Raw genomic sequence first — 16,482 nt, 5'->3', positions numbered from 1 at the left:
CTGCCTGCGCCTGCTGTGGTCTGGCAGAAGGAACCATGGGGAGGGGGCAGCTATGCCGAGGTCAGAGGGGCAGCACCGCGCTCTGTGGACTCGCTCCTCTATGAAACGTGCACATAATCAGCGTGTGAGGAAAGGATGAGACATGAAGATGTGGAAGAGGCGGCCTGGGTCATGGTCTGTGTTCCAAATGATGTGTGTAATCCACTGCAGCAGCTTCACCCCCTTAAAAAAATGACTTGAATTTCAATTAGAGAAAACAGCCAGCATTCAAATTGAGATTCAGTCACATTGACGCTGTTGAGAGTCTGCAGCTTGGTTTGTGTTTGTTGTCAGCATTAGCTTTATCAGTTAGCTGTGATTTTGGCACAGCAGCTTGCATAGGCACTAATCACATTCGGCTAATGATCTATTATAGATCCACTTGTTTACAGCAAATCTACTCTCTGACCTAACCAGCCTCATGCCATCTGTTTTCCTCGATGACATTGCCCCAGACTAGTTTATATATATGTGTGTGTTGTCTGAAAGCGCGGTGTGTTTTCCCTCAGCTCGCCGAGTCTCTGCTCACTCCAACTGCTAATAACTCAAATCAGCGGAAAGTCACACTCCAGGACATGTGTGTGCGTGTGCGTGCGTGTGTGTACTTTCACTGCAACTAGAGGATGCTTGTAATACTGAGTCCAACTCATTTAGGTTAACTGTTTAATCATTCCTGCTGCAATTACACAGCTGAAACTGCATCTGTGTCCATTGTGCTGCAGGTGTGTAACCCCATGCACACACACACGCACGCACACACACACACGCACACACACACACACACACACACACACACACACACTATTCTTGTTATTATGTATTATTTCCCCTTCCTCTCGCCCTCATCACCTAACTGATTGGCCTAATGAATGGAGCTCTGTGGACGGTAATGTGTCTGAATAGGCCACTCGAATTATTAGCCGGTCTCCATCTGATATGGGGAGGGGACATATGAAAAGGAGGAATGATTGTTTTACTCGCATAAAGAGTTTGGACTCGAGATTAATCTGTTATCTACTCTCATAAAAACATCATTTTAGAAGGTACTTTCACAGATTAGTGCTCTGAGATTTATACAATTGTGAAGATAAACGTGTTGTAAGCTCTGAAAGTACCAAAAAGGTCAGACCCTTTCACTTTTTGGATACTGAATACTTTTTTTTCCTTTTGTAATGAAAGATTGCAGTTATTGATTTTTTTTTAATAAATTTGAATGACATTTCAAGGGTTATTGAGTGTAAATTGACACTTAAAATGCAAATTACAACACAGTAAAGTGTGCAAAATATGAAGGGGTAATAAGTAATATTAGTATAACATGATGCAATAATTCAACCTGTTGTTTTTCAGATGAATGTATTAACAGATTAGTGTATAAAACATTAGAAATGATAGGAAACAAGCAGGATAACAGCATGGCAGGCTTTAATGATTTACAAAGCTAGTCCCAAAATGACCTAACTGCAAACTTGACTGTAATAGAAATCATAAGAAAAGTGATGGAGAGGGTGATGAATATTGCAGAAAGCAGAATTTGCAGTTAATCTATAGTAAAAATCACAATGTAACCTTTATGACAGGCTAACTAATAAATAAAAAAAAGAAACTGGGGGGGGGGGAAGAAACTTGTTGATTAATTTTCTAATGGATTAATGGACTAATTGTTTCAGAGAATAAGTGTCTATTTTGCATTGATTATTAATTAGAAGCTGATATACTGCGAGTTAATGAGCTGACTTCCCTTCATTAAATTGGCTCTATAAGATTGAGCTGCAGCACTGTCCTGCACAATACATACTAATTTGGCTATTTGTCATTTGATGTTAATGAGAACGGCGAGCACATACTGTAGCCGTATATCCAGCCCGCTCACGTTCATGTAGACGTGGATGGATGGATGGATGGATGGTGCTGCCAGGTGGTGTTCTATACAAGTGAAGCAGCACAGGCTCCTCCAGGCTTTGATGTCGAGTCAATAACTATCCAATCAGGAACACATAGGATGATGGGTGTAAGAAAAACATGTCGGTGAGCCCTTTTTTTCCCCCCTCTTTCCAACACCTTCACCCTGCAGGCTCTAAGTGATGTTGTCTCTCCATGGCAACGGCTAGTACTAAATGTCAGTAATGTATGGTTCATACTTATTTCAGCAAGTGTAGAGGAAAGCAGGATGTTTGCCCCTAAATTAATTATCTAAGCTGAGAAATAGCATCAAGGATCAACACTTTTTTTTTGTTCATTAAAAAATACTCTTGACCCAGAAACAGGAAAATCACAGGAAATACTTAACATCACCGCCACAGCTGTAAGTTATTGATAATTTGCATGTTGCACAAAGAAAAGTGCAGTTTAGCCTTTTAAATCACCCTTAAAATAACTTCAAAGCTCACACAAAAGAGAGAGGCGGCAGGCGGGCGGGAAAGAGGGAGACGTATAAGTTTAATGCCAAGGGAGGGCAGATGGAGAGGCGAGGAGGAGGAGGAGGAGGAGGAGAGCCACAGGTGAGAGGGCGCCAGCCTCGCAGCTCTGAGTTAATCACTGCTTCTATTTCTCTGTCAGATCCCGAGAGGAGGGAAAGAGGGAGGGAGGGAGAGATGATGGAGGAGGAGTGGAGGGCGGTTGGAGGGAGCAGCTGGCCTCGCATCGGCCACGGGGAAAAGAAAGCTGATTATTAGGCCATGGCACTGACTTTTGGGAGCGAGAGCCGGAACACGTGTGTGATTTCGCCGTCTTGTGTTTGTGTGTTTTGTGAGTGTGAATGCGCATCTGAGTGTGTGTGTGTATGTGTGTGTGCATGTGCGCGTGTTTATGCACATTTATGAGAAAGAGGTTATGACTTTTCTGTGCTGCCCGAGAGAGTACACACAGTCTGGTGGAGGTTTCTGAGTGAAAGTGTGAGAGTGTGAATGTGTGTGTGTATGTGTCAGTGTGTAGTGTCCACAGATGTGGAACAGAACCAGTGTAACCACCAGTGATGTGTTTGCACTGCGGGAATGATGAACGAGCCGATTTGATATTTGTATTGCCGGCCTGAGAAATGCGAGGCCTGGAGCTCCCCTGTCATCTACATCCGTTGCTCCTTTCGCTCCCCCTCTTCTTCTCCCTCCTCCTCATCCCTCCTTCTCTTTTTCTCGGGCCTCTCGGGCATGTGTGATTTATGAAGAGTTTACCCTCTGCCTTTATGAGTGTGCATAAATAATAATGTGGCCTGTCTGCAAGGCCTACGCTGCAATACCTCAGCTGGTGGTGGCTTGTTTTGCGTGTGTGTGTGGGTGGGTGGGTGGGTGGGTATGTGTGTGTGTGTGTGTGTGTGTATAATACTCTCAGTGGACGCACACATGCTCCATCACTGTGGCTGATGCGACAGATGTGAGAAAGAGAGAGAGAAAATGATAACTCAACCCTTTTCAGTGCCATAAAGAACTTTTTGAAACCTTTTTTTTGGCAGTGAGCCTGAACAGTAACCTCTTTATAAAATAGTCCCACACATTTAATCTTATACTTGTCTATTTATTTATGTGTGTGTTATCCCCCTTCTCTCTGGAAAATAATAATATAATTCCTCTTAAAAATGTACTTTCTTTAGGTTTGAATGGTTTGATACTCAGAATCTCCATATATGCATTAGATGCTCCACCTGTTGAATCTCACCTCTGCCTGCAGCTGTAAAGGTGATCCAATTATATCACTTAAGTATTTAATTACAGCTGTTGCAAGGCATCTTCTGCATGCTTCAGTACATATAAACATCTTCAATATGGGAACACACATGCTAAAAGTAGTTCTCTTTAAATGAACAGAGTTTGGTGAGAGTTCCCAGAAAGGGTTAGGGTTATATTAATGTCCATACTGAATCTAAAAATTAGTATAGACATTTTATTGGATAGAGAAATTGTATTGATTTGACTCTAAATCATTTGGATAGACCCAATTGTGCGTCTTACAGTTTGTAGTTTGTATTATATATGTAGAAAGATGTCTCAGGAAGTTTATAATGTGTTTTTTCTTTCTGTGTGAAATCAGTTTAAATGTTTGTAAAGTATATTCAATAGTGGAGCAGCCTGCCTGAACACTGGTGTCAATCACTGCTGTGCTATGATTGAAACAAGTGAGAGAGTGGGTGTTGCATAGGGGGAAGAGGAGAGGGGATAATTACTAACTACTGCAACCTGATATGTGTGTGTGTGTGTGTGTGTGTGTGTGTGTGTGTGAGAGAGACAGAGAAGTGGGTGTTGGAAGTCCAAACAAAAGTTGAAAATCCATTGTGATTTTGAGTTCCTCCCTTCAGAAAAAACTACTGAATTGGCGACACTGCAGGTTTCTCAGGCTGGATGCTGCTCTTCAAACAAGCTTTCAACAACCACCATAGCTGTAATCCCCACCTGAGACATTGATTATCTTTAAAAGACTGAGTGAATGTATGGGACATTATATTTTTGTCCTGAACTCACTTTGAACATGAAACACTAATTGCTTGAAAGTGCCTCAATTGGATTGTTATTTCTTAGTTTGATATTCTGTATCATGTGTCAGGTTTAACTGTACCCCTGAGGTATTATTGACATGCTCAGTTGAGTGTGTTAAATATGAGAAATATGCAAACTACAGCATCGTAAATCTCAGCAGAGTCGAGTCAACCCTTTCCTGACACGTAACAGCGTTTTTCTATTTTCCTGGTCGTGATTCTTCCAGTTTGCTATTTTTACTTTGAGATCTGGGTCATCATCATTGCCGAATTTGCATGAATGCAAATGCTTCGACAGCTGCAGAGGAATGTACTTTGGTGTGTTAGTGTTTAGATCAGTCTGTCAGAAGCATCAAAGAGACGTTATGTTCAATGCGGAAGTACTAGCTCGCTATTTGGAACCGCTGGCACTTCTTCAAATGGAAAGAGAGAAACATTTTAAAGGTTCAAGTAGTGATGTCTGCGTATATGATTCATCATTTCTAAGGAGTCCCTTTACAACAGGCTCGACAAGCTCGGATTGTGCATCAGCTAGTGTGCTCCGGTTCAGGAGTGGGAGAGGGGGTGTGTGTGTGTGTGTGTGTGTGTGTGTGTGTGTGTGTGTCTTCATGCACCTTTGTGTTTTCCTCTAATCTTACACACTGCCTATGTGTATGTGTGTGTGTGTGCACGCGCAGGCCCAGAGCCAGGTGTGTGTGTATGTCACTGAGAGGTAATCCCCCACATCTGGTAGTGTGCTGTATAGATTCAGGCTGGAATAGAAGCAGGATTAGCCTTGCTCTCACCGGTAATACAACCAATTTTCTACTTGTTTAAATAACACAGGCCAAACATTCCTCTGATGGCCCCTATGGTGCCCTGAAAGTAAGTGTGTGTGTGTGTGTGTGTGTGTGTGTGTGTGTGTTGAGTATACAGCGTGCACTCTTGAACATGGATTAGAGTTTGGTACATGCTTGAGTGTATGTAAGTATATCTTAGCTTTAGGGTGTTGGATGCAGTCTAACTTGTACTATGTGCATACTGAGTAGGTGCATCCATCCCTATGTATTGTGATATGTGTTAAAGGAGCAGTCTACTCTAAATCACAGCAAACACTTTACATTTCTATTGTGTGTGCATATTTCTACATTCTTGTACGGTATTGACCAAGCATAAACAAGGTTATGTCATTTCTTTATATTTCCAAATCACCTTAATGGACCCTTGATGGCAGTTATCCAAACTAGGAGTGGTAAATGTTGAGGTTTCATTTCTCAGCACGTCAGAATCAGAAGTAAAATTGAGGATATGATGCACTTGGATGCAATAGATGATTTATCTGGTTCATCAAGTAACATTTGAAGATGTTATCCATATATCTCTATAGCTGAGCAGTGCATTTTTCACAGCTTTTGGAATTTGTAGACCAAAGGAAAAAGGTAAATATACTTTACAGATTAAAGATCCCCTCCAAAATCACTCTTATATACATAAAATTACAAATATTTTTCCAACCTTAAAATGCTGGACAAGAGGTGTCGCCTAGGTGACTGAAAAGTCTCTTTACAGTGTACGTCCTCAGGAGGTTTCCTCTTTCCTTACCACACTTTTGTAAGTTTCATATTGGATCACGATCAGCTCCAAATCAGTTTTGATGCCGCAAATCCTTCTCGTATGTACACGGGTTTAACTCAGATTTTCAGTGAGCGCGGAGAAACTTCCTCGCTTCAGCAGATGAACGTGAAAATAGACTTCTGGTGTCAAACTCTGCAACATTCTGCACAGTGAAGCTCAAACATCCAAGTGAAGGAATGATGAGCCTACATTTATTCTCTTCCCCCTAAAACTGGCAGCTCCAGATGACTTCTCTTTGCGTTTCAGGAAATGATATAAATCATTAACTATAATCAAAATATAAATGATGAGCACAGGTATAATAAAGTTTTATGACAAGAGCTTATCATAATATTTCTCCTGGCAATATGTGATTTCTATCTCTCATACTGCAGTGTCACTAATTCAAAAGTGAAGTGCTAGCTCTTCTAAAAAAGGCAAATAAGTGGCTTGGCCTAGTTTTTGAATTGATTGCCATTTCTCACATGATACCACGGATATCAAGAGCCATATTTCCTCTGAGTCAGGCCGAGACACTTCACCCCTCTGTACCTGCGCACTGTCAATATTCATCCCGCTTTACAACTGTGTCCAAACCCATTCTCTCCACATCACCACTGCTCTTTGTCAAACAGTATCTAATTCAAACTCGTAGGGCAGTGGGGATGGGGGGGGGGGGGACTTGTGCCATTACGAACTCTTGACTCTCCAGAATCGTCACACCTCAGCTGCTTGAAATTCACAGAATGGAAAAACAACACCAAGATGCACAGCCGCACAGTCAGGAGCCATATATGGGAGGGAAGTGTTTGTTTGTTTTTTTTCTTCAGTTGACTGTAAACTGCAGTTGGAATCCTTTCAGCTACGGCACGATGAGAAATGCATACAATAAGTCAGATCGTCAGGTGGCGTCAGGCTTTCATTTTCTGCAGTCAAGACGCATAGAGAGAGAGAGCGGCATGTTTATTCTCTGATTCAGAATTTAGCGCTTGGAAAAAAAAAAGCACGTCTAAAATAGTCTTTCTAAACCTGTTCTTAGTGAGGAAAGTGTTCACTGTGTGCATGTATTGTGTATGCATGTACTGTATGTATGTATATATATATATATATGTGTGTGTGTGAGAGAGAGAGAGATGATTGGGTTACCATACTACTGTCAGGATGCCGCACGCTCCTTCTGAATTATGCATCTCTCGTTCAAAGAAAGAATGAAGAATAGTGCGAGTGGGAGAAAACGGAGAGAAGAGGGGGGCAGTCGTAAGATAAATGACAACAGCACAAAAGCAGAGCATCTCAATAGACTGGTACCACACACACACACACACACACACACACACACACACACAAACACACACAGCAGTGCTAGACAGCGATGAGAGAGGAGAAGAAAAATGAGTTGATTAGTACGAGCGGATGAAATAGGGAAGTGTGTGAGTTTGTTTGTGAGGGTGTGTGTGTGTGTGTGTGTGTGTGTGTGTGTGTGTGTGTGTAGTTGATGCTTATGTGAAAGCTAGAGGCTAGGGTGATACCAGCGTGCAGTAGTGTTGGACTAAAGCAAGGTGGCACTGTTCATCCTCAAACTGTGAAATGTATGTGTGTGTGTGTGTGTGTGTGTGTGTGTGTGTGTGTGTGTGTGTGTGTGTGTTTGAGATTGTGTCCACATGTTGTCTTAAACCGTTGTGATTTTGTGGTGTGTGTAATTAAAAATGGCTTCATACAGCATGTGAACATCCCTGATGGCATATCTGTGTGTTTTGTGTGTTTTTGTGTGTGTGTGTGTGTATGTCCGTGTGTGTGTGTGTGTGTGTGTGTGTGTGTGTGTGTGTGTGTGTCCGTGCTGAACCTGTCTCCTCCCCTGTGTGTTCCATACAGGAAGAGCTGTGTTTAACTAATTAATTCTTAGTGAGTACATCAATTATTAAAAACCCTCAACTGTTCCATCTGTGATTTGCAACATGTAAACAGCATCATACAGCTGGGATAATCTCATATCCTGGCTGTTTAAAAAAAAATACATAATAAAATTAATAACCACGGCGAAGGCAAACTCTGTATTCGATTGGCTGTTGACTCTTGCAGCCCTTGAGAGAGCAATATCAGTATTAGCAATTCCAAAAATGTATAAATTTATTGATCACAGTAAATAATTCCTGTTTATTCTCGCCCCCTGTGATCGGGGAGGTCAGAGATCAGGTTTGGTTTCCCATAAAAAGCAGTTTTAATAAAAATAATAGTTTCAATGTGGTGGCTCCAATATGAAGGTGCTGTTTTCCCACTGCTGCCATTTACTAATTATAGTAGAAGCTCAGGTGTTGCTTATAAGCTTAACGAGGGCTGTGTTCTGTACAAGCGTCCCCTCATTAATTGTATTATTTGCACCTGTGACATGTCAAATGATCCTCTCTGAAAAAAGGCCTACTGTATAGTTAATACTGTATTTTTGCTGCATGTAGACAATTGGTCATAAAGGGTAGAAGCTAAGCTATCTTCCTGCTGGCTCCAACCAACTCTGCACTTAATATACAGACATGACACAACGGCGCCATTGATCTTCTTTTGTCTAAGTCTCGGAAAGAAAGTGAGTAAGCATATTTTTCAAAATGTCTAACTATTCCTTTAATATTTCATAGCTCAGTGTTTTTTTCTGAATTCATTTAGGTTTACAGTTTTGGGGGCCCCCCTGCTATGGCGCCTGTCGCTGGCTCACTGCTGGGACACTAAAATGACTCGCAGCCGTCGTTAATATTATTGATTACACCTGTGCTCGATCCACTCCGATAAATCCAGCCATCAAAATAGTCGAGCTCTGTCAGCCATCTTCTACATCACAAATAAATGTCACTTTTTTTTCTGGTTTAGCATTTCCCATTAATGCTCAACAAATACATTTGGAAGAATTCATCATATAAGAGGCAGAGATATTGATTTCTTTACCAGCATTAGCCTCAATAAACCACAATATAAAGCAGCCATAAAGCACTGCAAGCATTTTTCTTTTTGGATTTGGATCACAGCTCCCTTTGGGGTTTCTCCCCCCCCCCCTTGATTTTATTATCATAACTGTCATTATTCTTCCCTCTCTGAATGTTGAAGTGCATTCTTGGAAATGTAGTTTAGAAGAGTAATTTAAATCCACTCTAGCAAAGTAGAGCAAAGTCAGTTGATGGAAAGTGGCTAAAACAAAAAGAAAATCACATTTGTTCATTATAACTCCAAGAATATTAGATGATCTGTATAAGAGCAAAATATGTAGAGGAATTTGAGATGTTTGGGTGGGTGTGTGTCTTTTCTGTGTCTGCCGTCGGCCACATTCTGTATATTGCAACATTTTCTAACTCGCAGCCTGAGGCAGCGTTAATGGGCGAGAATACCCACAGACACCCAGTTTATCTCTATCTCTGCTTCATGCATGGTATTGTATATGGCTTTCATGTATGTCATGATAATCGCCTTGGCTCTGCAGCCCGTACATACACACACACACACACACACACACACGCAGTCTTCTCAGCCAGTCTGCTCACGTTGGTTTTCACACGCCGCGTCGTGATTTACAGACGATCATAACATGACAATATAAAGGATTCAGTCATTTGTATTTACTGTGGGTGTATCAGTGTGTGTTTGCAAGTGCGTGTATGTTTGTGTGTGTTATGGAAATGAGACAAAGGGGTCACATTATTCAGCAGTAGTTGACATGCAGGCTCCCCAGGTCCATATCAATATCCCCCCACGGACGCAGCAGGAAAAATAAGGTGATTTGTTTCCTGGAATACTAATCGCAGTCAGGAGGGACAGAGAGAGACCTGTGTGTTTAAATAAACACACTGCAAACCATTCAAGGTGTTTGTTCACTATCTCGGGGCGCAGGGTCCTCCAAAGGAGCATGTCGGTGATATATTTGACGGATTGAATTTCAAAATGCGGCGTGCGCCTTTTAGAGAAATAAGCTTTTTTTTTCTCTCTCCCCAAGTTTGCTTGTATTCCACGACATTAATGATTGTTGTGTCTGCAGGGAAAGGCTGGCTGATAGCTTTTAACATAATCTTTAATGCTTCTGTGGCAGTGCATGAAGCAAAGCTGTTCCATAACCATGAGGGGGAAGAATCCTACAATATTAAAGGGCAAGATCACCCAAATAGAAACTGTTTCCCTCCTAGGCAAGCAGCTAATTTTGGTTTTGTTTGTGTCAGAGATTAAAGCCACACCAATACAATAGACTTCAATGAGATTTAGAGTTCAAACATATCAGAAATAATATGTTTACTTTGGATAATCATTAGACCTCATTATGATTGGAGCTACTTTCTACTGAGGAAATAGTCCCTCATCTGTAGGCTATCTGGAGTAGTTTCTGTGCAGTAAACACATATACACACACATATAATTCTGTTCACCTTCATTGTCTGGGGTGATTGGGGATTGTCTTAGGCTTTCAGGGCCTCTGTCAAATAAATCAAACAATGTAAAACTTTTTTCCCTTTCCACTTTTTTTTTTAAACTTTTTATAGGTTAATTTTATTTCTTTAGTGCAACTGTATTATTATTGTAACTGTATTAGCCTGTCAGAAGCGCTGACACACTTTCCTCACCTCACTTTAACCCTCGTTAGCACCCGTCAGCTGTCAGCAGTGCAGGAATCCTTACAGCCTTCATGTAACACTTTAATTTTCCATTTCAGATATCAATCGTGTTTAGAAAATTGTGTTTTTTCACTTGTCAGATTTTTGACATCAAAGGTTTTGCACACTGGGTTTGAATTTCCAGACCCTTAATCAGATGTCGCTTGGATTAGATTAATTTTTAAGGGTGATTGTTTACAGAGAATGTTATAGAAAGTCCTCATCACGACTGAATTACAGTGACCCCATTTTTTTTGAATGCTTCAGCTTGTTCCAAATTAAGTAATATGTGATTCATTTTGTTGATACTGTGTGTTTGATTGAGCGATGAGTGGAAGCAGCAGGGCGGCCTTCATCAGCATCACTCCCCGCCTATGTCAGCCACAAAAAAAACGAACTCCTGAAAAAAAGGAAAAATCAAATCATCACCAGTCCTCCGCACATTAAAAGAAGTTGTTGATGCTTCAGAACGGATGAATCTTTATTTTTTAAGGGGAGCCGTGTCTTGGTACACGCCCCGCCAAAGCGTGCGCGCGCCACATCACATTACGCTCTGAGACGTCTTCTTTGATTGATGCTGTCAGCGAGTTTGGAGAAAAGAGACGGAGGCTCAGGAGGGAAGGAGATAAGGAGGGAAAGAGGAAAGCAGATAAAGAAGAGAGAAAGAGCTTGAGAAGCATCCATCAAGAGGCGCCATCAGATTGTTTTTCCTGGCGTTCGCTCTTTCTCTTCCCTCCTCTCACTGCATCTGCCAAGACGCTAGCTTCCTCATCTTTCCTTTTCTCTCCCGCTCTCTCTCACACACACACACACACACACACACACATGCATACACACGCACGCGCACACAAATACTATAGATGAATCTCCTTTGCATGCCGTTGGCCAGGTGTCATGAGGATATTGAATCACGGGAGGTTGAGGTGAGAGGCGGCGTCATGGTGTGATGGATGATGCATATTTTGCCATCTCCTCCTCCTCCGTGCTTATTGTTTACACGCACGTAAACACACACACACACACACACACACACACACACACACATTCACACACGCATCCTCTGCGCTTCTTCGTCGTTAATTGACGTCCTCTACTCCTCTGTTGTTTTTATTTCCTTCCCTCGTTCCATCGTGGTTATTGCTTTTCATTAAGTGGTCATTTCCTTCGCCAGCACCTTCTAATGAGAGCGTCACGCCGCCACGCGCCCATTTATCAAACCATGTACCCGCAGTGGCACGGTCCCACAGTCAAGACACACACACACACACACACACACACACACACACACACACACACATACCTACACCTTCCCCTTCGTTCTATCTGCCATCATGTCTCTGTCTCAATTAGGATTGTTTGTCGTCCCCCTGCCCTCCATCCCCTGTTCATTTGGCCTCCCCCCCGTCTCATTGTGGCAGCCGTGTCATTGTGTTTGACAGCTTCTCATTCTCGTGTCAGATCTCATTTGAGTGCTAATTTCACACGTACACACCTCACCTCGGCTCGCCTCGCCGCGTGCGGTAACTCCTCGTCTGAAGCAGCCTCCGCAGAACCGTCGGTCAGGTTTCCCTCTTTGTTCAAAAAGAAAAGAGGTCGGGGCAAAAAAAGTCATTGTGTTGCTGAAGTGGCATCTGCCGCTTGTGTTGTGCACTGTAAGAGTTTTGAGGGGGGAATGAGCCGAGGATCCTGCTCTGTTTGCTGTCCTTGCACGCACACACTCACACACACACATCTGCACACTTGGCAGAAGGAAGCAGGTTGCATCCCCACTGTTGGCAAGATAAATCGCATAAAAGCCTCACTGTGATCATGGCACAGTGGAGACGCTATATAACCTGGTTGCCTGCTTTTGTGTGTGTGTGTGTGTGTGTGTGTGTGTGTGTGTGTGTGTGTGTGTGTGTGTGTGTGTGTGTGTGTGTGTGTGTGTGTGTGTGTGTGTGTGTGTGTGTGTGTGTGTGTGTGTGTGTGTGTGTGTGTGTGTGTGTGTGTGTGCGCGTGTTTCCAGCTCCTTCATATGCCAGAAATCACATTGTTTCGACTGTCATGCTCATCTTGAGGAAAGCCTGTTTATTATTCATAATATTTAGGCCACAGTTTGACTCTGTTTGTGTGTGTGTGTGTCTCTTCCAGCTGGTGGCGGTGTTCGATGTCCAGCGCGGGAGACAGACCGACAGCCCCAGAGACACCATGTCCAACGGCCACTCCAGCTCAGCCCCCAGCCCGGAGCCCATCCAGTTCTATCCCCACCTGCAGCCCCATGAGTCGAACAGAGGGGAGATCGAAGTCAACGAGGCCATCCTCAAAGCCAGTATGTCACCTCTGCTGTTACTGTTTGAGCTCCATCTCAAAGTATTTATCACTCAATTAGAGCTGATTTTAACTTATTAGAACTCAATAATCCTCTTCTGGGTAATATGAAATATACCGAGGCGACACAGACATCGCAGCTTTAAATGTAAGTTACTGTGAAAAATCTCCAAAACACCCGTGAAACTCAAGCAATCCTCAATCAACACTTTTTTTCTTTTTTTCTGCCCATGTGACAAATTGCACAGTGGTGAGACAGCAGGAGGTGTATGTGACTGCACGTGAGAGTCTGAAAATACATTTGTAGAACAGCTGCAAGCTGAATTGGCTGTGTAAAGAGAGATTTGTGCCTGTTACTTGACGGCATGTGAAAACAGACGTGGCGTTGACACAGTGTTCTCTCTTGTCATCCTCACCTCAACGTTCTTTACTCAGTTCACTCTTGTTCTCATACGTTGCTCACGCCGAGAGCCCCCAGGGCAGCACATCTGGATACTTACCTATGTAATGGATTGACAAGACGACCACCTCCCTGCTCCATTAAGCCAAAAATTGGGATTTACAAAAACATAAAAGACGCTTTGACTGAACAACATGAGGAATATTAATAAAAGCCATGCTGCGTCCTGGTTTGTCTTAATCACATCTTTATTCTTCCTGCTGACAAAGGCTTCCTTCTTTGCTCCGTGAAGGTGATGGATATGCTTCAATATCTTGATAAATTCATGTTAGAGTCTGGCCAGCTCCGTTGATATGCATGTAAAGAGTGTGTGACTCTCATTATCACACTTAAACACATGATATGTCCCCCGTCGCACACAAAGAGAGAAGCCAATGATGATGAATCAACTCAAAAATAGAGAGAAATTGACGGTTAAAAATGGCAGCTAACTTCATTCACTTAAAGGTTGAAAATATTTTTAGGGTAAGTGAGTGAAATGTCAGTGTGAGAACGTGAAGTGTTATAAATTATGCAAATGGAGACATTCTTGACAAGCTGATTTTTTTTTAAACCTTCATCCCCTACTCTCTCTTCCATCTCAACTCTCTCAAAATGTTTTTTTTTTTTTTGCCAATCTCTGATTTGTACACTCCCTTTTCTCTTTCTCCTTGAAGAGAGAAAAAAAAGTCCGCCTCCTCCTGCCTTGCATTTGCATTTATTTTTTTGGTATTTAGCTGTAGCTTTTATCCAGAGCCATTCAACTGAACGCAGTAGTAGAAAATCTCCAATTCCTACGGCGATGAGTCAGCGGCAGGGAGCGTGTGTGTAGATGCAACAACTAATCCTTTGTCTCTACAGTGATCACATATGATACAAAAGGGACGCAGTGAGATATATTTGTTTTCATGCGAGTATTTTTCATCTTGTTTTCCCTCCGATCTGTCCTATAAAACACTTGAGCCAATTCCTGGAGGGAATTTTTGTTTTTACTTGCAGAGTTTGGGTCAACTTCACAAAACAATTTAGGGGGGTTGTTAGGAGTTCAGTGACAGTGATCAAGCGGGGGATACGCGGCTGCTTTTGATCATATATTTTCCTAGCAGTCCATAAACAGTTGCTAGGTCATGGTGTATTTCTAGTGGGGAAACATCACAAGACTAGTCAGTGTGAGGCCTAAGGGAGCCTATCTGCTCTGTCCAGGCTGGAGACATCTTACTGTAAATAATGTAGGGCACGACTTCTGTCAGTTAATCTGTTTCTGTTTCACAACCTCGCCATGAAATATTTTTATAAGCAACCAAGTAAAAGATAAAGATTAAATGTGATCCAACGAGGGTCTGTCTGATCACTGGGCCACCCTGCCACCCTTTCATATCCCCCTCCATCTGTTGAGGAACAGTGTAACGCACATGCACACGCACACACGCACACGCACGCACACACACACACGCACACGCACGCACACACACACACACACACACACACACACACACACACACACACACACACACACACACACACACATATACACCTGCCCTTTGCCATCCCTCTGTCTGCTTTCGCCCCACACCCCATTATCTGCCTCCCTCTCCTCTCCACTTAGTCATAACTCGCCTACTCTACTATTCAGCTTCAACCACCTGCCCATGCAGCTCACCACCCGGTACCCTAGACCCTGACCCCATCACCCCCACCCCCCGACGTGATACCTCCTCTTTCCCCTCCCACCATTCCCTACTCTCCCAATCTCTGCATGGCTTCCACTTATAACTAGATTAGCACTGTAGCCTGTTAGCATGCTCAGGGTCCAGCCGAGCATGAAAGGGCTAATTCCATCCCCCCCATCCCTCCCACCCCACCCCCGATCCACCCAGTTTTTAACCCAATGGGACCTCTTCCTACCCCCTCTCTAAGCATCCTCATCCTGCTCTCCAGCCCTGTTGAACCCTGACTAACTTAGTTATGATGTGACCCTGTGACGCCCCTCATATAGAGCCAGACTGATGCAATAAGGCCGCCTTTGTCATTGAATACGCATGCACGCACACACACACATAATGACAAAGGAACCCCAGCATGCGAGTTAAACAACCCAACACACCCAAAACCAGTCACCCATCCACTGCGGGGAAGGACTCAGAAGGGGGAGTGTGTGTCTGCGTGTGTGTTTTCTCTGTCTTTTACTGTTAAAAAGATGGGTTGTTAACTGGGTGTTACATCACATCTAGTACGCGGATCATTTGGGATAACACCACTTCAGGAGACAGTTACAAAGTGATGGGATGGAGACAGGCAGATCTGGCAGAGAGATGTGGAAGGCAAAAGATTTTAAGATTTTTTAGGGTGGAAAGTTCAAGATTGTTTTGCAGCCTTATTGGTTTATCTTCAAAACTTCTTGCTATTGGCCTTTATTAGATTTATACATTTGATTGGTATAGGTTTGCAACTATTTCCCATATCACTCAACCCAACGTCGTCTTTTTGTCCTGATTATAACTGACCAGTCCATGACCCAAATATATTAAGTTTAGTATCATAGAAGACTAAAGAAACCTGACAATATTCACATTTGAGAGGCTGGAATCTGAGAAATTGGACCATTTTTTTCAAATAGTTCATTTTGTGCCATTGCCAATCAGTTAATCAATCAGCTACTGCAGGTCTAGATTGAACCCAACCAGTTATACGAATAAAGATGGAGTCAATACAACTTACTTGTTCCAGTGACAGCAGTTTTCCAGTGTTGTGAATTGAGTTAAACTTGATTTTAAAGTATACAGTTAAAGTTGACTTGGCACCTGTAGCACACACCAAATATGTCATTACAACAGTAGGAGTTGTATTTTGAGTAGTCAAGGTTCAGAAGCCAAGGTGTCCTGATCCAGGAAGTAAATGTGATGATTTTGAGTTGATGCACGTCGCCTCTGGGAGATAGGAAAAGGATGTTTCTTGACAGGTGTCGACCTGTGATGAGGCTCGTCAAGACGTTGCCAGCGCACAGGCTGACTGTATGT

General features: G+C 42.8%; 1 protein-coding gene across 1 annotated transcript in view; it reads left to right on the top strand.

Moving 5' to 3' along the window:
• pard3ba (par-3 family cell polarity regulator beta a) overlaps positions 1-16,482 on the top strand; it is a 153,524-nt gene that overhangs the window by 17,367 nt on the left and 119,675 nt on the right. The window contains exon 3 of the mRNA XM_053314634.1: positions 12,850-13,027. Coding sequence (XP_053170609.1) covers positions 12,850-13,027 — 178 coding nt within the window. The remainder of the gene's footprint in view (positions 1-12,849; positions 13,028-16,482) is intronic.

Source organism: Scomber japonicus, chromosome 24 (genome assembly GCF_027409825.1).
Source record: "Scomber japonicus isolate fScoJap1 chromosome 24, fScoJap1.pri, whole genome shotgun sequence".
NCBI lineage: Eukaryota > Metazoa > Chordata > Actinopteri > Scombriformes > Scombridae > Scomber > Scomber japonicus.
The sequence above is the reverse complement of the archived record's forward strand: the minus strand, read 5'-3'. Positions and strand labels throughout refer to the sequence as shown.